The sequence below is a fragment of the Physella acuta genome, unplaced genomic scaffold (assembly GCF_028476545.2).
Source record: "Physella acuta isolate Inbredline_101_S28 unplaced genomic scaffold, ASM2847654v3 ptg000591l, whole genome shotgun sequence".
Lineage (NCBI taxonomy): Eukaryota > Metazoa > Mollusca > Gastropoda > Physidae > Physella > Physella acuta.
In genome coordinates this window covers 967551-992315 of record NW_026732110.1, presented here as the reverse complement: position 1 = coordinate 992315, position 24765 = coordinate 967551, and the positions used below count along the sequence as shown (strand labels likewise).

Genomic DNA, 24765 nt, shown 5'->3' with positions numbered 1-24765 from the left:
AGTTGTATGTATCTCTCACTCAACGGGCCATTTATCTCATTTTCTAGAATTTTCAAGCAGCTTAACACAGAGAACTAAATGAAATAAAATGCATCCATTTCTGCAGTTTTATAGTTATAAGCTTTCATTTAGTTCACAATGTCTGTGGTTTTATGGCAAATCATGTAACTCGGTTTTAACCCACTTCTAATACAGCATTTTCCAGATACATTAGTCTCCGATGACAATGCAAGAATATCTAATTTTTAATCTTACTTAACATTACTTCAGTCTTAATGAAAATTTTATTTAAAAAGAAGCAAATTCAATTTTTAAAAAGGGGGAGATAAGAATAGGTAGTATCAATCACCTCATCAGCTAGTTCAATCTCTAACCAATATCTGAATTACAAAACTTTGGGCTAGCTGTTTTGCACAGTGTGCCAGTTAGTTTATATGGGGATTCCAGTAAACAATAATTGTGAAGGTGGATATTAAAAATTAATTGATTTAAGATTCTAGTATATGGAATTTATTGGTAAACTGCAATTTGTTTAAAAAATGGAGACGACAGTGTAGAGTACTATCTATTAGAACAGTCCACCTTCAGCCATTAAAGTAACAAGCAAGTTTGCAATATTTTGTGGCTCTCTTATTTATGGCTTTTATTAATTCTATTTTGAGAATACATGTTTCTCAAGAAACAATCTGTGATCAAAACTGAATTCCCAAAAAATTGTTCAGAATTGGTGCATGAATTCATGATTAGTAATTTCATCATTTAAAAAATAAATCAGTATATGATAAAGTTGCTTCTTTACATGATAATTTGTTATTCTATGGCAGAAAACAGCACAATGTAATTCAACTGCCGCCATGTTATACTTTTTAAGTAATTATAATTTTATGACAAGATGTACTTGTGAACCAAATCTAGGTATAAAAATAAACAAACAACCAAATTTATTTTAAACAACTATTTTAATATCATAGATTTAGGTTACATAGTCTAAGTTAGTAATTTAAAAGCAAATGAAAATAAGACATTTTATTTTATCTTAAAAAATAGTTTTAAATGCCCCTAAAAAAATTCTACTGATCTTGTTGAAGAAAAAAGTACTTTAAGAAATTTCTTAAAAAAAGAATTTAGATTGAAATTTCTTTGATAATATCCCACTACTTTCTGTTATATAAAATGCACAATAATATAACAGGTTTTTAGGAAGAAAATGAAAAAAAGTCTGAACAAATACTGGGTTTAATCATTAAATAAAACATTAATTACAGTAATGAAAATGACACACTTAATGGGTTTTTAATGCCAAAAAAATATCCATATTTTAATGCCAAAGAAGTACGTACAATACAAAAAATTATTGCAGCTTGCTAATGCAATTATGCCCACACAGCAATTTTGTGAATAAAAAAGGTAAATGTAAAGTATGCATTACAGAATAAAAGTGACAATCAATGCCCTCAAATGTGAGACTATATTAATGAATAATGTATCAATACATTTTGTTGGTGCAAAATAAATCTTTTATGATCAGCATTTATGTCCAAATAAATAATAGAAATAAATTATTTTGAAAAACTATTGATACAGCCTTGAAGACTTTCTGCTAGGCTGAAAAGGGAAGAAATTCATCAATGTGTTTTAGTTTGTGTTTTTCAAAAATAATTTTATATATCATATATGGCACATTCTTATAGAGGGGGAAAACTTCTGAAAGCTGAAAATGACTTTCTACTGTTTTTTAAATGCTACATTTAATGGACAAATCTTGTGGTTAATTGGATCCATTTATGTAAATACAGATTTGTCTCCCCTGAGACTAAACAATTCAGGACACAAATTTGTACTTTTGACAAAAATCAGATGGCTGATGTCTGTCACAAAAACATGCAGGCCTTCTCATGACAGAAATCACTAGACTGATATATGTCAAAAACATCAACTGCTGCCTAGATCTCAGCTGGTATGAACCGCTACTATTCTGTTTTTGTGTTTTTCATACGAAATCTGCATCTCTTCAATGGAACTGTTGGCATCTATAACCTGTTCAATAACAGTAGAAATATTCTCTGTTATATTGTTTTTTGTCAGCTTACTGTATTTTAATTTTTCTTCCTAAATAATTTTAAAAGTTATTTTAAAAATATCATAACTGGGTAGACTTTTCACAAATAAAATAATCAAAATACTGATTTCAAGCTGATGTGATTTATAACATGAAAATAAAATGTTTAAAATCACAAAATTGTCTCCACATACCAAAACTTCAGCAGGGACATCATACTTTTTATGAATTAACCAATCATCATGCAACTGGTGTAATGTCTTTAAGTAATCCTGTAAAAAGATATTGTATAACTTAAGATTACAATATAGTTTTGTTTTTGTGGTAAAATATTGAATTAACAAAAATCATTGAAAAATTTGAAAAAAAAAGGTGCAAGCATGGTATGTCTTGCCATACTAAAAAAATGTAAGGATGTTAATCATTACTAACCAATGAAATTTTTAACTCTTCATTACGACATCGTTTTACTATTCTGGAATAAAGTAACTCAGGGTTGGTCCGCAAATATACTGAAATTGAAAACAAATTATAATACAAATAAGTCAAAATAGTTTTTTTCTTTTAGAAGGCTTGTTATGCAAAAAATAATAAACTGTTACAGATAACTTCATAGCTCCTGTGCCTTACATTTTATAAATGCTTACTATAAAATATATACAAGTTTTAATTATTACCTACCAAACAGATCTACTTTGATGTTTTGTGTCTTTATAATCCAATTAAACCACTCAGTGAGAATGATATGCTCTATCTCAGGCATTTTGGCACTGTTAATAGAGATTTTCATTTCAGTGATATATTTAAAACAAACATAAAAGCTCTTTGATCAATTCAATAGTACCACTTAGCTTGTGGTATAGAGCAATAATAGATCTTTTATTAAACCAAAGTTAAAAAGAAATGTTTATTTTAAAATTTTGTAATGTAAAAGTTTTTCCTCATTCAAATCACTCTTTTAATTTACCTTTTATAGAGATTATCCACAAAGCAATATTTGGCACTGTATATGGACCTTTCCATAAGTTTAACTGGAGCATTCTATTACAAAATATAATTACTCTAAATAAGTTCAAAACATATTGATTATTTACTTATTGATGGATACAAAATTGGCGTAATTTTCTTACGTGAGATTACACCATCAAATCTTAGTATTAACCACCATAGGTAAGTGAAATAATAATAAAATAAAGCCATCATTTTAGGGTTTTTTTTTAAAAATCCCATGAAATAATTTACCTGAGAATTTTTGTGTGACTGCAACATGGTTAGCTGTATGTATGTCTGGAGGGCCATTCCCCATCTCTGTGGATCTTTGTACATAAGATCCTTTGCAATAGAATATTTGGTTAGCTAGTAATCATTAGCCTGGTTATCTACATTATGCATACAAGGGTTGAAAACTAAAATAAATTTTAATAATTTTATAACTATATGTTGCCCAATATAAGAGTTTATAATCGAGTGATAATGCTGTACATTATAATAAAAAGATTAAAACTTACAGTAAATAAAAAATTTTAGCTTTTAAGTTTTAAATATATAAAAAGAAAATCAAACATACCAATGCATTAAAACCATTTACATTTCTCCATTTCTCCACTGGTTCTATTATTACCTAAGAAAATAAATTTCCCTCATGAAAAAACATTTTGTATTTTATTGTATTAAAAAAAAACAGATCTGTGTTTTAATGATAATTTTTTTTCCACAAATCCCTATATTCCTTCTTCATTATCGAATTATTTTACATACAGACAGTTTAGGCATGTTATTATTCAGCATTCATTCTAATTAATTATGTAACACTGATGTCAAAATGAGCTGTAGCTTTATAGGAAAGGCAGAAGCTAAAACCTTGAAAATTAAATTTAAAACACTATTTCTATGCATAGGGTTACCTCACAAGTAGGTATGTCTTTGAAGTAATTCAATAAAGTTGTCTTCCCACAGCTTATGTTGCCTTCAACACATACCTTTAAATTTATTTCAAATACATACATTAGTGGGGAAATTTAGTGAGTGGGAATTTATCATATAGAAGCTATGTTTAAAATTTTTTTAAAATCTAAGACATAGAAACAACTTAGTTTGATTTAGCATTAACATTAACAATACCTCACTTAATCCCAGCCAAAACATTTGCTCCCCCTATCATCACCCTAGCCCTAACTTAAATAATAGATTTGTCTGCAAGGAACCAGGTTTTAGATTATTTATTAATCTGACATAAAGTTATGAAACAAACATGATTATCTAAATATGTTAATACAACCATCTATTATTATCATAGGCATATATATATATATATATATATATAAAACCTAGAGTATCTAGGTGGATTTTTACATAGTTCATTTGGTGGACAGATGATTAATATAATATTAAATAGGCTAATGACGTCATCTTCCAATTTTAGAATATGAAGAAAGGAACTATTTCATTCAAATTTGATTTAGATCTATAGATCTACTTATCAAGATGTACGCTATGAAATGTATACAATTTTCTAGGCTAAAAGTAATACAAATTACTTTAAAAAACAACATAAATAAATACCATTGAAAGCTGGGTTTTTAACTGAGTTATTTTAGTCTCTTGATCAATGGGTGTATTTAAATGGTGTTGTGTTGACTAATAACTAATAATGTTTAAAATTTGATTTTTCTAAAAAGTATTGATAGCCTTTGTTATTTTAAATGTGCTGGTTTTTTAGCTATTTAGTTTAGTAATTTTTTTATTTTAAATGTGCCGGATTTTTAGCTATTTAGTTATTTCTTCGCTTTGTCACTAATATCTCTGATTATCTCAGCGTATAGTGTTGCGTTTTGACCAATAACTATTTTATAAATTATTTTTTCCAGTAATCTATCATTTTGGGTACGTAAAATCGCCCGCAACTTGTAATGTGAAAAACAGGTGACTCCTTAAATTTTAATAATTATTTCACATGTTGATGAGGATTTATGTTTTAAAAAACTCAAAAATGTTTCCTTGTTTCATTTATGTACCCGTTTTTAAACAATTGAATTAAAACTTTTCAGTAATAAATGAAGACTAGCGATGTTTCCAACAGATGCAACCATGCTTATTTACTATAGCAGCCATCTTGTTAAAGTTTTATTTTTATAAACTTATAGGGCGAGATTCAGGGGGAAGCCACTCTATTTTACAAATGGCTGCTGTTTATATAGCAAATCTTGCTCGCAGACACTGCTGTTTAAAGTTAATTTCTGGCCTATATAATATATGTTGATATATTTAGCCATTGATTTAGGTTTAGGTAAAATCACGATATAGCGTCGGTTATTATTCCGGAACTGTACAGCAGTAAAAAACAGTAAAACCATGGCGTAGTCTGTCGAGCCGTTCCGGAAACCACCGGAAATACTGTAAACCATCATGTTTGCCGCCATATTATTTTTAATTCATGTTTAAAAATGTGCAAGGATTGATTTTAGTTGCATTTTAAATACTGTTTTGCTAATTATTTTGTATTTCTAATTATTTCAAGTGTATGTGCTAATTATTGCTGCTACTAAACATTATTCTAGTTATTCTTACTACTTTTAACTGTAGTTACTAAATCTAATCGTCTTATTTACTAACACAACTAGAGCTAGTTGTCGCAAATCTTCTGCAGGTTTTTCTGTTTCTTAAAAAAACATTAATTACTACACTCGACTTTATTAATAATATTTAGATTTACTAATTGTTGCTAATTTTTTTGTCAGTTAAACATTAAATTAAGTTAAAACATTAATATCGTGATTTTACCTAGGTTTATTAAATATTAATCATTTATCTATAATATTTGACACAAACATATCACAATATAATTCTATTAAAGCCTTGACAATGAGGTAACGTTTTCGTACATTAATAGCCGCGGGCGATTTTACGTACCCAAAACGATAGATTACCTTTTTTCCAAATATGTACATCAAAAATACTTAAATAGTTAAAATAGTGTAGTCTAGTAGAAGTAGTCTTACCACAAAATTGTTTTCATTGTTGATTTTTTCATAAACTTTCTTGCAAGCATGTTCGTTAAAATCATCTTCTGTGTCTTCTGGCCTGAAGATAATATTTCTATTTGAGTTGCGCTGTTTTTTCAAGGGCTGTGGGGCACTCATCTCACTCATTGAGCCGGTACCGGTGATGGAAAAACTTCGGCTTTGTAAAGTGAAACAATGGTGAAGCTTAAATGGAATATTTCGTAAACATTTTAAGAACATGTGCATTATATATGCTAGCCGGACTAACTACTGCAGCAGACTATAATTTAAATCAGTCCAGCTAGTAAAATGTTTTTGTTTACGCATAGAAAGCAAAACAAAAACTACGTAGTTTAGCCAACATCAAAACAAATAAGATTATATAAGTGCCAGATAAAAATTTCAAAATGTTGTCACATATTATACATATTTTAGCGACCAAAGCTTTTTGTGCGAGAAAGCAATTTTGTTTTTGTTTTTGTTTTTAATTTTCAGTGCATTTAAAAAGTTGTTATTAGATTTTTTTTTAATTTGATTTATTTTCTATTATTTAGTAATTCGTGATTTATGAAGTCGATACAAACTAAGCTGCGACAATAAACATTTGCTTTAAAACACCATCAGTCAGTTTACAGACGACAGCATGCTGATCAAGCGATCGCTAAGTTTAATCGTGTTAACAACTCAGCCTTATATTTGTACAGTTTTTTCCAGGCAACTCTTCGGGGGGGGGGGGGGGGGGCTCTGCACTCCACCCCCACCCCGAAGAAAGTCTACTGCCCCACTCCCCCAGAACGAAATCGAAATGTAATTTATATAGAAAACATACTTTTATCAGTGTCCGCCCGTCCGCCCCCAGAAAGTTTACCCCCCCCCCCCCCAAAAAAATATCAAGTGCACCCCTCCAAGAAAAAAGTCTGGAAGAAACACTGTATTTATTGTAATATTTTTAAAGACACTAGATAGATACACCTTATATATATATATATATATATATATATATATATATATATATATATATATATATATATATATATATATATATATATATATATATATATATATATATATATATATATTAAACTAAAACGTCACAACGATTCATGCTATAAACACAGTTAGACTTTAAAAATTAATAATCAGAATATTATTTAGAGAAAATAGTTTAAATTATAATACCTAAGTAAATATAACGTTTTACCTTTAAGTTAAATATAGACTTATAGGCCCTATATATTGTAAAACCTTATTTTTTAAATAATGTGTAGCTTGTTCTGACAATTATCCAAATAAATTTTCTTAGCGAACTGCGAGAAAACGAGTAGATCTAGATCTAGTAAAATCTATAATTATGCAATAGTTGAATAGCTATAATCATTTTATCCCATTTTACTGTAGGTCTATGAACAATGAATTCGAAAAGAGGTTTACTTGTATCGAAGTAATTATTTGATTAGTTATGGAAACCGACAAGTATTTAATTTTTTTTTTCGGTGAATAGAGTTGCCTTTTAGGAAATAAGTAAAAACTTACGTCCGGTCATCAAATAAAATACAGGCCCAGAAGAGAGAATTTTTAACAGAAAATGCTTGCAATAACAATAATAGATTAACTCACTCAATTTACAAATGACATTTAAGCTTGATTTTTAATTTATGCTAGCGAAATGACTTCCGAAACAGAAAAAGAATTTGCAGAATATGATTCGAGCAATAGTTGGAATGAAATATTTCAGGTGCACCTCTCTCTCATTCACTCTTTCTTTCTCATCACTCGTCTCATCAATCACTTCGTCATTAAACTGCTTGCTATCAGCCACTAATTGACTAAACTAAACTAAAAAAACTTAACTAAACTTCAATAAAATAAACTTACTCTGAACAATGAGCTTATAACTTTTAAATTGATTTTAAATAAATAGCATTCATTTAAAATTAGGCCTAGAGCCTAATCTTATTTTTTAGAATTTTTTTTTTTTAAGGGGCTCAACTGCTGCTCATCAGTTCAACACACCTACCTAACCTAAAGTCCTAAATAAATAATAATTTACAAGCTGACCCGCGACGTAGCATACGCCGCTATCTAGTTTTTATTTTCTACTTATCAAAAATTCATAATTTGTGAATTCGACACTACCCTGCCACACCCCGCCCAGTGAAAGCAGCCGTTTACAGACAACAATGAAAATATCAAGCAGAACTTATTATCTCCCCTAAGTTTCAAATCGTCACTCATTTGAACTGGCTGTACTATTGTAAACATTCGGGGTGAACCATAGCTCACCTGAGGGTGGTAGCGATATACCTAGAAAGCGTGGTAGGAACGGCTAAGCTGCAAGGTGGTAGGAACGGCTAAGCTGCAAGGTGTCTCGTATGGTCCCCATGAAGAGAATTATATATATAGATAGACCTAAAAATGAATTATATCTACAATTAATAACTAAACTTAATTAAAAAGTATTCTGATTAGTTAGCAGTCTAATCTGAAACTATTCAAAATTTGAACTAAATAATTTAATTAAATTATTGATACTTTTTAAAGTTAAGCTTCTAAACTACATATTGCTATTACTGTATGTAATACTACTTGTACTCAAATGTACTGTACTGGCTTAAAAATAAAAATGCAAAGGGGTCATCCATAAACACTTTCACACTTTTAAAAGTGTTTTTTACCTCCTCCTTTGATCATCACACAATGTCACAAAAACTAGACCCCCACTCTTAACTTGATGTCACACCTCACCATACAACCCTCTCAAAATTGTTGTTTTTGTTTTGTTCGACAGGCCCTAAAGGTCAACATTGAGTATAGTAATCAACTTCTATTAGTCCTACAATTTATAAAAACAGCCTTTTAAAATTTAAAAACTCAAAATAACAGCTAAAATTTTGTTTCTTCCTCATCACACTTGGTCTCAAAATTCCCTTTTCACCCAAGAGTGTGACATTTGGGCCAGTGCTGCCTAGGTTCATTATGCTAATTATAAGCTAATTATGCTAATTAAATCAAAATCTATCTAAAATATTGAATATAATTTGACAAATTGTTTTTCTTTATTTTATCTTGATACTTATCATCTTTTTTGCTGCTACATTTTTACTAAGCATGATCTAAGAAGACAAAGTATTAGAGAAGTTCACTCTTTAACTTTTTAAAAATCCCCTATGAACCATCATAACCCAACCCTCTACCCAAAGTGTACTGCGCCTAGCTCTGGTAACACATAGGTCTAATGGGAAGAAGCTATTGTTGTTTATGTTAAGTCAGAACACTAACTAGTGTGTAAGCCCTGGAATATTTAAGCTTACCAATGATTTTGTTCTGTGATTTAGTATTTATAAAGTGTAGGCTATTCCTCAAATTTAAAAAAAAACATAATTTAAGCAATTTAACAGGAGCTCATTTTAGATTGAAAATTTCTATATATTTAAATTATTTAATGTTTTTGTGCTCAGAGGTTAAAAAATGAAGCATCACTTTTGACTTTAAGTGATGATTTTTCAACTAAAGAAGCAAGAGATCCAGACAACCGCCGCAAGAACCGATATAGAGATGTCAGTCCTTGTGAGTTCACCTTATGATTTGATACAATTCTTTTCTCAGTTTTCTTGTTGGTGCTTTTATTTTCTTCTTATAATTCAAATTCCATTTTTGGAGATTACAATCTGAAATATTTCTATTTTAGTTTTCATTTATCTAATAATAATTAGTCACATGACCTACAAAGGTAGTTTTAAAGGTTTGATGATGCTTCTTCACATTGATATATGCTACATAATTTTTTTCCAGATGATCACAGCAGAGTGAAAATTTCTGGAGAAAGTGACTACATCAATGCTAGCTTAATTGAAGTGCCAGAAGCCAACCGAAAATATATATTAACCCAGGTAATATCCTGCTTAAGAAGGTTTATTGTTAATTTACTTTAAATTTCAAATGCTACTTCTAAGTTGTACAGATATAGCTCTTATTTGAAGCACAATTTTGTTTATTAAATTTACTTTTTTTTTTTTAATTTTTTTTAAATTTTATTTCTGAATCATGTGGTTACCATTTAAATGTATAATTTTACAAACTGTTAGGGCCCTTTGGAACACACAATGGCTGACTTCTGGCAAATGACCTGGGAGCAAGATGCTAGGGCTATTGTTATGCTGAATAGAGTTATAGAGAAAGGCTCAGTAAGTACATCTAAATAGTTGGGTTTTTTTTTGTAGCTTAGCTCTGCTAATTAATTTTAAGTCAACTTTTGCTCTTTGAACTTGTAGTTCCAAAGTTTCATCTTTAATTTTCAATCCTTGAAATATCATTGACTATAAGGGCCACAGTGAGTTCACTTGGCTAACTACAAAACAGTTGATCTGATTGTTTGCTACACTACCTAACAGTAAATAACCCAGCCCACTATTATTTTGATATCGTTTCTGTTGTATGATGGTTTATAAGTTGTGTATGTGGCTAAGTTTATGATTTTTAAAATGTCAAATAAGTGTACCTTGCATCATTTGTGTTGTTACTTTCAAAATTATCTCACTCATGTTTGTACAGTACTGTATTAGTGTTGTGCTTCCGCTACTTTGGTACATGTGCCTTATGGGCTGTTAGATTTCTGTCTGATTTCCTTTTCGGATTTGCTCCCATATCCTTTGTCCATTCAAGAACAAACTACTGAGTACAAGGCAGCAGTTGTTTGATTATGGAGATTTCTCTCCTAGACGGGTTGCTGTCTCCAGCTATCAAGCCCCATCTGCATCTGGTTTCAAACTTGGGACTTGTCAGTTTAGCAACCATTAGCTTTACCAACTTGATCATACCAATCCCTGTATATTTAATGTTTTTTAAGATTTGTGAATACATTTCATGATTTTTATTCTCTTGATTTCAGTGGAAATGTTCACAGTACTGGCCACTAGGAGCAGACTATGGGTGTGAGGATGAGATGGTGTTTGAAGAATGTGGTCTCAAAATAACACTTTCAGGCGAACAGGACTATCAGCATTTTACTCTCAGGACTTTAGAACTTGAAAAGATTGAGGTACAATTCTCAACGCTATCAGATGTTATATACTGTGTAACAGTTTGCTTTTTGTACTGCTTTAAGACAAGGAAATTTGCTTGTTTTTGTTTTAGACTGGAGACAAAAGAGAAGTGCTACACTTTCACTACACCACTTGGCCAGACTTTGGTGTTCCCTCGTCCCCCTATGCTTTTCTCCACTTTCTTCACTGTGTTAGACATACAGGATCCCTAGAGAGCAATGTTGGACCTGCCATCATTCACTGCAGCGCTGGCATTGGACGTTCTGGCACTTTTTGTTTAGTAGATTCATGTCTTATTTTGGTTAGTGGTTGTTTGATTTTTGCCACTGTTAAGAGGAGGCTTTACTTTTTTTTTTTTTTATTCTTTCCTTTAGAGTGAATTAGACATGCTTTAACAACAAGGTATTTTGCTTCTAAAAAAAAGTTAATGCTGATAGTTTTCAACTTTTAATTTGTTTGACATACAAATATATATTATAAGTCATTAACTGTTAATTCTTTTTAAAAAATGAAGTAAAGAAAATAGAGATCTCACAAGGTTATTGCCAGTGAAAGATTTATGAAAACTGTCTTGACTAGTAAATTTAAATTTCCAGGTTGAAAACCGGGGCAGCCTTGAAAGCATCAATGTGAAAGAAATGCTCCTGCAGATGAGGTCGTATCGCATGGGTTTGATTCAAACTCCTGATCAGCTGAGGTTTTCTTACCTAGCCATTATTCAAGGTGCTCAGGCTATTTTAAATGGAATTGGGCTGAACAGTCTTCAAGTAGGTTCCTTAATTGTTGCAATAAAATAATATAGTCTAAAAAGTTGTTTTTTTTTAATAAATAAAACATGGGAATCTATGTTATTATCCCTTTTTTTAAAACTGTTCCTCACAATTAAGTAAATGTTTGGACCTATCTTTAATCCTGCAAGTTGAAATAAAAAACTGAGTTAAAAAAATTGCTTCAAATAATTCTTTGTATACAGAATCATTTGGAAGGACCTCCTCCACCCCCGGAACGCACTACCAGTCTTTTTCCCCCTAAACTGGAGATTCCCAATGTTAATAGTTTGTTAGAGAATATTGACAACAACCCACCCCCCATTCCTCCTAAAAAGAGCCCCCTTCAAAGACAGCCAGGACATTCAGGGTGGGATCCTGAGGATGATTCATCGGATGAAGATCTTGTGGATAATTTCAAAGATGATGAAAATGTGGATGAAGAGCTGGAAAAACTCATTGATAGAGATGAGGATGTAGAAAGACCAATTGAAAATCCTGCAGATGCCAATGGGGCCATTGTGGACAGTGAAGAAGAAAGGGCTAAGTATGTATTTGTGCCTTTGTAATATTTAAAAACCAATTTAATAACAGTACTAAGTGTTTTTTTATTTTTCTAATTACCTTAAACTGAAAATCAATTGACTTCCTAATGATTACAACCCAGTATGAATGTAATTTTCTCTGTGTTCTAGGGCAGAAGAAATGAGACACAGAATCAGGGAAGAACGAAAACGTCTGACCAAAAAGAAGTTAGATGAAATGAAGGAGCGTCAAAGAAAAAGCGAGAGATGGCGTCCTTACAGACCCTATTTTCGTCCTGCAGTTTACTTTGGTATCGCAGTGCTAGTTGGGGTGGCTGGTGTTTTGGTGTACAAGTATATGATTTGATTTGGCATCTCATTTTTCTCTCTCATGCTTAGCTTTGTGTATTGAAGAAAGTGAGGTCTTGCTATATACTAAGGATGAACTTGCCTGAGTGTGTGGCTGTGACTACTTCTTTGTGCATGTACACTTCACCATCACAAACAGGATCTATATTTTGTATATTTGTATTTAAAAAAGGGGTCTAAATAGGGCACTGTTTCTCTTTTCATTTTTGATGCCTGCCATTGTTTCAGTGTGTTAAGGATAAAAGTGCTGTTGCCAGAACTAGCAACCATTTGTTATGAATATGATATTGCTACTCCCTTAGGACATCTTGATTACATACTGTAAAAATAAGATTTTGACAGAATACAAAGTTCCTAAGAATTCAATATAATTGTCTTCTAAGAAAATTGTAGGATTACCTACTAAAATATGTCTTGTTTCAATCTTTGTTGATACTAGTGATTTGAATATTTGTTATCTCAGCATTTCAAAACAATATCTGTGTCAGTCTATTGAAAATTATATTTGTTTTCTATCCCTCATCTCCTATTGTGTTTGTTTACCAAACTTTGAATCAAAATGTACAATTTTCACCTTTGGTAGAGACAGCATTAGGCTCTGCTGAAGTTTAGGGTTCTTATATTATTTCTTCTCACTAGATCAGTATTCATCTATTTCTTTTGTTTAACATGTTCAATAACCCATTGATTTTTACTAATAAATACTCACTGCTGTTAAGTTGGTCACAAGTTAATTTTTGGCAAACTAGTATCAAATTATTGATTCCGGTACCTACAATTACAATTTTTAAAATGTTAATTATTTTGATAGGGAATATTTAGGACAAATAATTTTTTTTTATAGTGACCATTGCTTGCTGATTCAGTTATGTGAAACATTGCCATTGTGTACAAATGCTACATTTTTGCTTTTCTTTTCTAATCATTTTGATTAAAAATAAAATGTTAAACAATTGTATTAAATTACTCTTGAACATTTTGCAGTTGTAGTATAGTTTTACTTATTAAAGTATGTTTAGTTTAGTTAAATACTTTTATAATATTTTTTATTCAAGAAAAATGTATCCCTCAGAATACATTTTTAAAAATTTCAAATAAGGTATAAAAAATGTATGACTTTAAAAGTAATTTTTTTTAATTATTAAATACTACCTATTTGTGGTTATTTAAAATAAATTAATCGAGAACTCCATTTAAGAAGCTGGTTTGGCTTTGATCCTATTTTATACCCCCAGTTGTTACTACTGAAAAATCCACCTCTTGAATGCTATTCAGTTTTCTGTTGATCATGCTCAAAGTGTTATGATGTAAATGGTTCAGTCCAAAATCTTTCTGGAATCTCAAAATTTCTTTGATTACTTCCATTTTGTTTTTAGTACATACAGAAAACTTTTTGTTTTAGAAATTGTAGGAACTTTCAATGAAGCATCTGAACCCTAAATGCAGATAAGACCTCATTGAGCCCATGTATGAGTAGAAAATAAGACCTGGTGCAGGGCTTTATGTTTTGTATATAAATATGTAGAGCAAGAGGAAGCATTTGGTTTCTCAAGGTTAACTTAGTCATTAAACCAAAATAGTTTCTACTTAAATTCATTCAAAACTTCATTCTCAAAGCTTTGGCCATATTTCCATCAAATTGTTCTGGCTTCATCTCATCTCTTCCTTAGTATTACAATTTGATCTTTCCTTTCACATGCCCTGCTGCAGTTCTAGCCAATGTAAATACTTGAACTGACTGTAATCAAGCAGCTAATTACTGTATGCTTTTTTCTATTCAAACATGCTGTTGTCTTGTTGACTGTAACATCCATGTTATTATAAATTTGTTTAAAAACTTTGGAAAGCAAATGTGCCTAATAAAACAATTATTTATTATACCTGTTCTCTGCTGTTATAACTCACTGCTTACCAATTGCTACTGTTGTTTACAAGGGTGATACTGTGTTGTGGGGGTTGATTGTTAACACAAATGTTAAAACAAAAACCTTTAAAAACATTTTACATGTATCCAAATTCATCATCCATTAAATATGACTTCACGGGGGGGGGGGGGGGGGGGGCTGAGATAAAACTTAACTTGTGGAGGGGGTTGTTTGGTATCAAGTGTACGCCCTTTCAACATCAATATACTTAGAGCTTGTACACATCCAACATCAATATACATAGAGCTTGTACACACTCAACATCAATATACTTAGAGCTCATACACATTCAACATCAATATACTTAGAGCTTGTACACATTTAACATCAATATACGTTTATCTCGTACACATTCAACATCAATATACTTAGAGCTTGTACACATTCAACATCAATATACCTAGAGCTCATACACATTCAACATCAATATACTTAGAGCTTGTACACATTCAACATCAATATACCTAGAGCTCATACACATTCAACATCAATATACTGACACTGTGACATAAGATTGTAGTGATGAGGGTGAATGTTGTTACTTGTTACCCTATCCCGTTCGTCCTTGTTCAGTTCTCGTGATGTGAGTTGTAATAGTCCGATTAATACAATTATTTGAAAGGGTATATTAGGTGTAGGATTGCCTCAGTTTCGCCCAGATCTCCAAGGTTAGTACAGGTTAGGTTTATACTCGTTTTTAGCCACTGTCTGGTAGTTTTACTAGCGTGTGTATTTTGTGTTTAGAATAGTCTGTGTTATTAATTGTAGATAGTGTAGATATCATTAATTGTTTTTAGTTTCAACGAGCCTTGTTTTATTCAGTCTTGTTTTGTAACCAGTTTGTGATTGTTTGTCTTATATGTTGCGCTACGCATCGGATCACCCGAAAGGCGTGTCTGTGTGTTCACAACATATAATTGTTAATAAAAACTGTTTCTTTCAGATATTTTTCTTCATGGGGACCCTTGAGACTTTCAGGGGGGGGGGTGGTGTATCTCCTGGAGAAACCCTTGAAATAAACTGTTCTTACTGCAGGCTGGGGGTTGTTTAAAGTGGGGATGGGAGGGGATGAAAAAAAAATCCATACTTTAGTGTGTGTTCCAAGATGGTTGATTGAATTCTAAAATAAGTTTGGATTCCTCATCGGCAAGCTCAACTCTATCATTAACGTGTAACTTTTTATTTACACTTAAATAAATTAAGGTGTATCCCTCAGATCACGTTTCAGTACATTTAATCTTCTACCCACACAGAAATCAATCCAACGCAAGATAGAAACACTTTCAGCAAGAATTTTTATTCGGGTATGTCCTTGACCTATATTTACTTCAGGCACCAGCTGTCGTATTAGTGCCAGACACTAACTTAACCATACAGATTCTCAATTACATCTCGTGGGTAGCACGTCCCTGCAACACAAAGTTCGATCAGGATATAAACAATGTGGAGATCTTATAAACAATGTGGAGATCTTATAAACAATGTGGAGATCTTATAAACAATGTGGAGATCTTATAAACAATGTGGAGATCTTATAAACAATGTGGAGATCTTATAAACAATGTGGATATCTTATAAACAATGTGGAGATCTTATAAACAATGTGGATATATTTTAACAATGTGGAGATCTTATAAAGAAAAACTTTTTTATAAATTTCATTTTCGGGGTGGGGTGGGGGGGGGGTAGACTTTCTTCGGTAGGGGGGAGATGCCTGGAAGAAACTCTGCTTATAAACAATGTGGAGATCTAGCTCAACGTTAAATAACTGAAAAAATAAGGTTTTTTAACATATTTTGCAGACAAAAAAAAATATTGGACCGTGATTGTGCAACGTTTTTTTTAAACTCCCACAGTGCACGACACTTGTCATGGCTATGTCAGTGTGACACATATGGTTACCAGCCAAGGGGGGATAAGTAATAAAGTTGTAATTTATTGGGTTGCAGCCCCTGTGGGACCGCAACTGTTGATGTTGTTTTTTGCATGCTCTTCTTTGAGCGATTTTTACCAGTGTTTCATGTCATGTGACATGGGATTATGGGTAGTTTCCTGACTGTAGCCGTGTCAGTCAGACCCAAGGCTGCTGTGGACACGGAGGGTGACGTCTATAGGTAGAACATGTAGACCTAATGAAGGGCTACAGTTCGTCTTCTTTGGTTTTTGTTTGCTGTGATCTACTGTTTTCTACACTGTTTTCTACTGTTGTTCTACATCGCCGTTTATGGCTTGATGTAATGTCAATAAAGCCAGTAGTTGACAACAGCGTCGTTTCAGTGTGTCCTAAATCTCAGGGTCAGCCCTTTTAAACACAGCACCTTAGTGGGTAAAAAGCATCCTAATTGATTGAGTGTTACATCAGTGTGACATATGGCGAGAATTGCCAGCTGCTAATAAAAACCACCTACCGAAAACGAGAATTGCCAGCTGCTAATAAAAACCACCTACCGAAAACGAGAATTGCCAGCTGCTAATAAAAACCACCTACCGAAAACGAGAATTGCCAGCTGCTAATAAAAACCACCTACCGAAAACGAGAATTGCCAGCTGCTAATAAAAACCACCTACCAACAACAAAAATTGCCAGCTGCTAATAAAAACCACCTACCGAAAACGAGAATTGCCAGCTGCTAATAAAAACCACCTACCAACAACAAAAATTGCCAGCCGCTAATAAAAACCACCTACCAACAACAAAAATTGCCAGCTGCTAATAAAAACCACCTACCGAAAACGAGAATTGCCAGCTGCTAATAAAAACCACCTACCAACAACAAAAATTGCCAGCTGCTAATAAAAAACCACCTACCAACAACAAAAATTGTCAGCTGCTAATAAAAACCACCTACCAACAACAAAAATTGTCAGCTGCTAATAAAAACCACCTACCAAAAACGAGAATTGCCAGCCGCTAATAAAAACCACCTACCAACAACAAAAATTGCCAGCCGCTAATAAAAACCACCTACCAACAACAAAAATTGCCAGCCGCTAATAAAAAGCACCTACCAAAAATGGTTCCGGGGATGTGTGGGAAGCACACGTTGTTTGTCCCACATGGGCACCTCGTGTCCTTTGGATCCAGGGGAATGATGCAGGTTTCTGAAAGAGAGGGTAGGTCAGAGTTATCGGTCCTGTAAATACGGAATACAAAACTATGAACAATTTTGTCATGACTTGGTAATGTCTTAGATGACATGTAATGTGATCAATCTAGACAGATGACAGTCAATGTGACTAATGTAAGAAAAAAACAACAGCATGCAGCTCTTTGACAGTACAAACTTTCCTCAAATAGAAAGAGTAAGTTTTCGATTTGGCGTCGTTCATAAATGGCGTCACATTCCTGACAAGAGGGGGGGGGGGGAGAATTATTGACGAAGGGGTAGGTTTTTAAAATTTAATTTTGCAGTTATTTCGCAATTTGTGTGAGCACATTTTGATAAAAGTTGATCATTGTACCTAATCTTAACCCAGCTCCAGTGGTGGCTTAGCTAAGTGACGCCTGGGCGTCGACCCCGGAAGGGGGAGGGGCGCCATACTGGGTAGAAAAATAAATTAGCTTATTCTGAGCTGCATCACTGCAATTATACTTAGTCGAAGTAAAGTAAATCAAAGGCTATATGGCTTTACGGACTTATTTAACAGTTTTCCACATGAATTGTGGGACACCTAAACAACTGTTAAGGGGCAGTGACTTGGATGCAGAGCCCCGTACCTTTCAAATGGGGGGGGGGGGCGCTTCTTCGCTATTTCTAATCTTTACATATATAGAAATATAGAGCATGTAGGGAAGAGGGGGGGGGGGGTGACGTACAAACATGTTTACTGTAGATGCACTGTCCACTCACAATGTAGAAACTGTCCGTGTGATACGTACAGAATAGAGGCATCAAAAGGGGGAGAATAGCTTAAACTCGCGCTCTTAGATTTCACGCTTAGCTCCCTTCTGGCCAAAATCGTGCACCTACTGTTATAGTTTGTGTTATAGTTTGTGCACCTATCGTTATAGTTTGTGCACCTACCGTTATAGTTTGTGTTATAGTTTGTGCACCTACCGTTATAGTTTGTGCACCTACCGTTATAGTTTGTGCACCTACCGTTATAGTTTGTGCACCTACCGTTATAGTTTGTGTTATAGTTTGTGCACCTACCGTTATAGTTTGTGTTATAGTTTGTGCACCTACCGTTATAGTTTGTGCACCTACCGTTATAGTTTGTGCACCTACCGTTATAGTTTGTGTTATAGTTCGTGCACCTACCGTTATAGTTTGTGCACCTACCGTTATAGTTTGTGTTATAGTTCGTGCACCTACCGTTATAGTTTGTGCACCTACCGTTATAGTTTGTGCACCTACCGTTATAGTTCTGTAGAGGCACACAGACCCCAAGCTCAGATGGGACGATTTGTCCGGGCCGAGAGAAGGGGGGGTACTTGTAGCTGTCTGGGGGGTAGGGGCAGGTAGAATCGGCCGTGGCGTAGGGGTTGAACACGCAACAACCGCTGGCAAAACAATCGAAGTCAGTGCGGCAAGTCTTCAGCCGCTGGCAGTAGCGTTTGCCTGGAGAGGACACAGTCAAATGTATTTTAATGGAAGTTGGAATGTTTTGATACATCGTGTGAATCTGATCAACGCTATTCGATGTAGGGTTTGTCAGGGTGTGTCAGTGTGTCAGCGTCTATGTGTGTCCTATAATAAAAGTTTGTGTCCTATAATAAACCCTAAGTGTGTCCCATAATAAAAGTCGATGTATGTCCTATAATAGTTGATGCATTAGGAGCCATCTCTCAGCGCGTAGGTCTCAAGATCAACAAAGAAAAGACAGAAGTGATGAGAATTAACAATAACCAAGAGGCCCCAGTGACAATAGACGGAAGACAGGTAAATGATGTGGAAGAGTTTGTCTACCTCGGCAGCAAGATCAGCAAAACGGGAGGCACAGAGGAGGACATACGCGCTAGAGTTAATAGAGCCCGCTGCGCTTTCACAGTTCTGCGACCCATAAGGAAAAGTTCGGCCATCTCCATTACCACAAAAATTAGGATATTTAACTCTAATGTCAAGGCAGTTCTGCTGTATGGAGTCTCCAAAGCAAGCACAGCAAAGATACAGACCTTCATGAATAGATGCCTTAGACAGATATTGAAACTGAGATGGCAGGACAAAGTGCCGAACATAGAACTATGGAGGAAAACTAGGCAGGAGCCTATAGGTGTGCAAATAAGAAGGAGGAAGTGGCGCTGGGTGGGTCACACACTGCGAAAGGCTCACCCAAATGTTACACGCCAAGCGCTTGAGTGAAACCCCCAGGGAAAGCGGGAGAGAGGGCGCCCAAGACAGACCTGGAGGCGGAGTCTTCTTGAAGAACTGAAGCCAACAGGGATGTCTTGGGAGACGGCAAAATTAATAGCCGGGGATCGGAAGAAATGGAAGGAAATGGTGGAGGCCCTATGTTCCATAAGGAGCAAAGAGGACTAAGTCAAGTAAGTCTATGTCCTACAATAAAAGTCTATGTGTCCTATAAATGTTTTAATAAAAGCCAAAGTGTGTCCTATAATAGAAGTCGACGTGTGTCGTAAAGTGTGGCAGAAACTTACTTGTTGGGTCAGAGAAGTTGGAGACGACCATTGGAACACACACGTTAATTCTGGGAGTCTCAACACAGCACTCCTGGTGAAAGATGAACATAATGGTGGGGGCTGCAGGGGGTGTGAACATAATGGTGTGGTGGTGCAGGGGGTGAACATTATGGTGGGGTGGTGCAGGGGGGTGAACATAATGGTGGGGTGGTTCAGGGGGTGTGAACATAATGGTGGGGTGGTGCAGGGGGGTGATCATAATGGTGGGGTGGTGTAGGAGGGAAAGTGAATCTAATGGTGGGGTGGTGCAAGGGGTGTAGGGGGAGATGAACACAATTGTTTGGATGTTGTGGGGTGGAGGTAAGATGATCAAGATGGTTTAGACTAGTGGTATAAAAATAATAATAGCAGATAAAAACATAGAACTATGTATTACATATTAATTGCAGTCAATATTGGAGCAGTAAGTGACTTACGTCCTGCTTGCAGTCAATATCGGAGCAGTTAGTGACTTACATCATGCTTGCAGTCAATGTCGGAGCAGTAAGTGACTTACGTCCTGCTTGCAGTCAATATCGGAGCATTTAGTGACTTACGTCCTGCTTGCAGTCAATATCGGAGCATTTAGTGACTTACGTCCTGCTTGCAGTCAATATCGGAGCAGTAAGTGACTTACGTCCTGCTTGCAGTCAATATCGGAGCAGTTCTTGACGTCCCTTTGATCCAAGCGTCGCTGCATGCTGGAGTACCCAGCCTGGGGGTAGGCCTGGGGGTAAGCCTGGGGGTAGGCCTGGGGGTAGGCGGCCTGCTGGTAGCCTGTTGGGTTGGCACTGGGATAGCCGTAGTTATAGGCCGAGGGGTACTGGGCGCCGATTACACTAAACAATGCCTGGGAAATAAAAAAGTTTAAAACAGGAGTCAACGAAACAAAGTTTAGACAATTTCAATGGTCTGAAAAATGCTAGTTTTGTTACACATTTTAAATAAATATATGAAATCAAATGGCAGACGTCAACATCTGGTTACAAAGTCTACTTACACATACCAAAAATAAAACGAAGCAGCACTTTCTCCCTGATAACACAACCATTCTGCAGTCCATTTTCCTATGACGTTATGGAGCGGAGCAATCGTCGTCTGCTTGAAATCCCGAAACCACCAACAGCTTCTCTGAGCTTTTGGTGATGGACGGCGGGTTTTATTGGAGGTAATCTCTACAATCGGCTTTATAGACTTCCTTTAATGGTACTTAAGGGTAAGCGGCCATGTTGGATTCCTCTACGAATTGTGTAGATTATTTATAGCAATCCTAATGGGAGTTTGATGCGGGTTTAGGATTAGCTTACAAATATAACCCTGGGCTAAATGGGTTATCTTTTATATTTCTGTTCTAAAACCTTTTAAGTTTGTCGTAAATTACACGGTTAGACTCTGTTCTAAATTTAGAAGAATCTGGATACATTTAAGAAATAAGATTCAATGCGATTTGGTTAGTTTTTCATTGTCGCTTAAGTTAAGTTAATGAAGTCATTGTTTAGTTTTATGTCAGTACCGCTGGTTAGTGCTGTTGAACAGACTGGACATATTGGCTTTAGACAATGAAATCTTACGGCTGCTTTTTGTTTAGACGTAACTGGCCAAACCATCCATTACTCGTAGTTCCTGCATTCACTACCCAAGTAACCTCATTATAAAATTCCTGTTAAAAATAATTAAGTTATGAACAGTTGTATTCAGAGCAGTGGTAAAACTAGAAAAAAGCCCCCCCCCCTCCCCTCGTTTCAGTTTTTTCGGGACCCCTATATACATACATGTGTTGTGTGTGTGTGTGTGTGTACGTGCGTGTGCGTGCATGCGTGTGTGTGTGTTTTACTAGCCGTTCCGGCCAGACCCTGCACTGGTCTTTGTGAAAAACCTATCTTTAAATGACCGTGACTTGTGTGTTAATTAAATACCCGGCGCTGTATAGATTTTGGGAATCTATATATATAATTCTCTTCTGGGAGCCGTTAGAAAACAAGCTGCAAGCGCGCCTTACAGTCCTCTCTCTTCCTGTCTATCGCTACCACCCACCACCCCCTCTGGTGAGCTGTGGTTCACGCTGTTTACATTTTACAATCATAGAGACGGGTTTGGTGACGGCTATTAGGGGCAGATAATTTAGTTTGAAACGATTTTGAACTTAGAGGAGGTAACTAAGAGGAGGCTGCTAGGCTGCTTTCACGTGGGGGGGGGGGGGGGAGGGGGGTTTAGTGTTTTTAAGCAAATATTTTCAGTGGCAGCATTGGTACCAGAGTTTCTTCCAGGCATCTCCCCCCCCCCCCCCCCCGAAATTTTTTTACCGCCCCCCCCCCCCGAACGAAATGAAATTTATATAATTTATATAGAAAATATATACTTTTAACAGTGTCCGCCCCCCCCCCCCCCCCCGAAGAAAGTTTACCGCCCCCCCCCCCCGAAGATTTCAAGTGACCCCCCCCCCCCCCCCCGGAGAAATAAGTCTGGAAGAAACACTGATTGGTACTGTTGAATTCACAAATTATACATTACTGAAAAGTAGAAAAAAAACAAATAAATAGCGGCGTATGATACGCAGCGGGTCGGCTCGTATATTAAATTCCAGTTAAATATCTATAATCAAATAGTGACGTTTAAGAAAATTAATCTAACAGTAATCTAACTCAAAAGCTAACCCTAACCACAAACATGAACAGCAACTTATATATTTTTCTAATGTAATTTTGATTTTTGTAAATCAGTATTAAAGTTTTAGTTTTGTACATAACTCTAAATTGGTGTCTGGAAAACTAAATATTTAACATTTCTAAAATAGGTATTTATTTTGTAACTTAAAAACGTGTTTTTAAATTGGACCAAATCGAGTTCTTAACAGCAGTGCCACTAACTTTAGAAATATAGATAACATGTCATCAACATCCATAAAGAGTTGTTGCTTAAAATCGAGTACGTAGTTAGCTATAGCCTACATTTGGTTTACACTAATTTACAGGATAAACGACGTTTTTGTTGGGATAATCCGCAAGCATATTGATGTTAAATGTACTGCATGCCCTTCCTCCTACCCCTTCACCACAAGTTGGAACAACCCACCACCGACTCTACGGCAGAGGCGCCGAATTTTTAACACGTTCTATATACGTGTATTATATATATATATATATAATTACTAGCTGTATGTCATTACTTCGCTATGATGTAAAATAAATTGAAAGTAGCACTCTGAAGAAATAAGAAAAAACACACAATGTAGAACGGCAAAACAAAAATTGTATCAATTTAAACATATATATATACTAGCCGTCCCGGCCAGGCCCTGCTCTGGCTTCTGTGAAAACCTTTCTGTTAAAGACCATCACCTGTGTGTTTAGTAATCATCATAAACCTGGCATTGCCCACCAAAACCAAAACAACAAAACGCAAACATAACGCTAACACAATTACAAATACAAACGGAAACAAAAACCTAACAACAAACCAACCACAAACACAAACACCAATACGAACACAAAGAAAAAAGCAAACGAAAACAAACAAAATCCAAACGCAAAACCAACCACAAACACAAACCCAAAGAAAAAAACACAAACGAAAAAGCAAACGAAAACAAACCAAATCCAAACGCAAAACCAACCACAAACCCAAAGAAAAAAACACAAAAGAAAAAACAAACGAAAACAAACCAAATCCAAACGCAAAACCAACCTCAAACACAAATACAAACACAAACCCAAAGAAAATAAAACACAAACGAAAACGAAAAAAGAAAGAACAAAATCGAACCAAATCAAAACGCAACCACTAACGCAAACCCAACCTAAACACAAAGAAAACACTAACGCGAATATAAACGCAAAGTGCTCACGGGGCTGAATCGCCTGCTTTAACTTAATAAACGACTATAGTACCCCATCTCATTCATAGTCTTTTGCACTCACTTTAATGAACGTAGGCGCGAAACCGAACACGGGAGGCCCGGGACCCCAAAAAGCACCCTGTCTGGGCGCCAGAGGACGCACCATGACGTCACCGCCTGATTGAACTTAGTAAACGACAAAGTGCATAACTTATTCATAGTCTTTTGAACTCACGCGAACGTAGATACCATTGCGTACACCGGAAGGCCCGGGGCGCCAAATAGCACCCTGTCGGGGTGCCGGAGGACGCCCGGATTTGATTTACTTAAAGACTATAGTAACCTTTCTTATCCATAGTCTATCGCACTGTTAAAAACAAAATTATGCAGCATAGCGCTCACATGATAGCCCAGGGTGCCAAATCGAACCGTGCAGGGACGCCGGCGGACGCGCCTGTTTCAATTTAGTGAACAAAAATGATAATACTCCAAGCTTATCCGTAAATGGAAAGAAATAAACATATATGATTTGTAGGACCTGGCTTATTAAATGTTATTGATTTAAAAAAAAAAAAAAATTATTGAACAGTATGTTCAGTGTATAGAATAAATAAAAGGCAGTG

The 24765-nt window shown here is 35.0% G+C and overlaps 3 protein-coding genes across 5 annotated transcripts; 1 reads left to right on the top strand and 2 right to left on the bottom strand.

The window, feature by feature from the left end:
• Window positions 1-1000: 1000 nt before the first annotated feature.
• On the bottom strand, window positions 1001-6431 carry LOC131947277 (thymidine kinase 2, mitochondrial). The gene is made up of 9 exons (XM_059308432.1): window positions 6058-6431; window positions 3964-4038; window positions 3627-3680; window positions 3302-3391; window positions 3027-3100; window positions 2741-2829; window positions 2492-2571; window positions 2254-2331; window positions 1001-2037 (listed from the first exon to the last, which is right to left on the bottom strand). The coding sequence occupies exons 1-9, from the start codon at window positions 6304-6306 to the stop codon at window positions 1951-1953; spliced, it is 876 nt and encodes a 291-aa protein (XP_059164415.1). The 5' UTR covers window positions 6307-6431; the 3' UTR covers window positions 1001-1950.
• Window positions 6432-7569: 1138 nt separating this feature from the next.
• Window positions 7570-14640, top strand: LOC131947276 (tyrosine-protein phosphatase non-receptor type 2). 2 transcript variants are annotated; one of them, XM_059308431.1, is made up of 9 exons: window positions 7570-7795; window positions 9519-9627; window positions 9853-9950; window positions 10146-10244; window positions 10949-11098; window positions 11194-11403; window positions 11699-11869; window positions 12208-12416; window positions 12565-14640. In XM_059308431.1, exons 1-9 carry the CDS (start codon window positions 7727-7729, stop codon window positions 12758-12760), a joined length of 1311 nt encoding a protein of 436 aa, XP_059164414.1. In that variant the 5' UTR covers window positions 7570-7726; the 3' UTR covers window positions 12761-14640. The 2 variants fall into 2 exon arrangements, with proteins under 2 accessions (XP_059164414.1, XP_059164413.1); XM_059308430.1 differs by having other exon boundaries at window positions 12076-12416.
• Window positions 14641-15965: 1325 nt separating this feature from the next.
• On the bottom strand, window positions 15966-21516 carry LOC131947271 (uncharacterized). Of its 2 annotated transcripts, none has more exons than XM_059308423.1 (6): window positions 21308-21516; window positions 20945-21157; window positions 20287-20359; window positions 19046-19249; window positions 17697-17789; window positions 15966-16096 (listed from the first exon to the last, which is right to left on the bottom strand). In XM_059308423.1, the coding sequence occupies exons 1-6, from the start codon at window positions 21368-21370 to the stop codon at window positions 16053-16055; spliced, it is 690 nt and encodes a 229-aa protein (XP_059164406.1). In that variant the 5' UTR covers window positions 21371-21516; the 3' UTR covers window positions 15966-16052. The 2 variants fall into 2 exon arrangements, with proteins under 2 accessions (XP_059164406.1, XP_059164407.1); XM_059308424.1 differs by having other exon boundaries at window positions 21314-21503.
• Between the last annotated feature and the right edge of the window lie 3249 nt (window positions 21517-24765).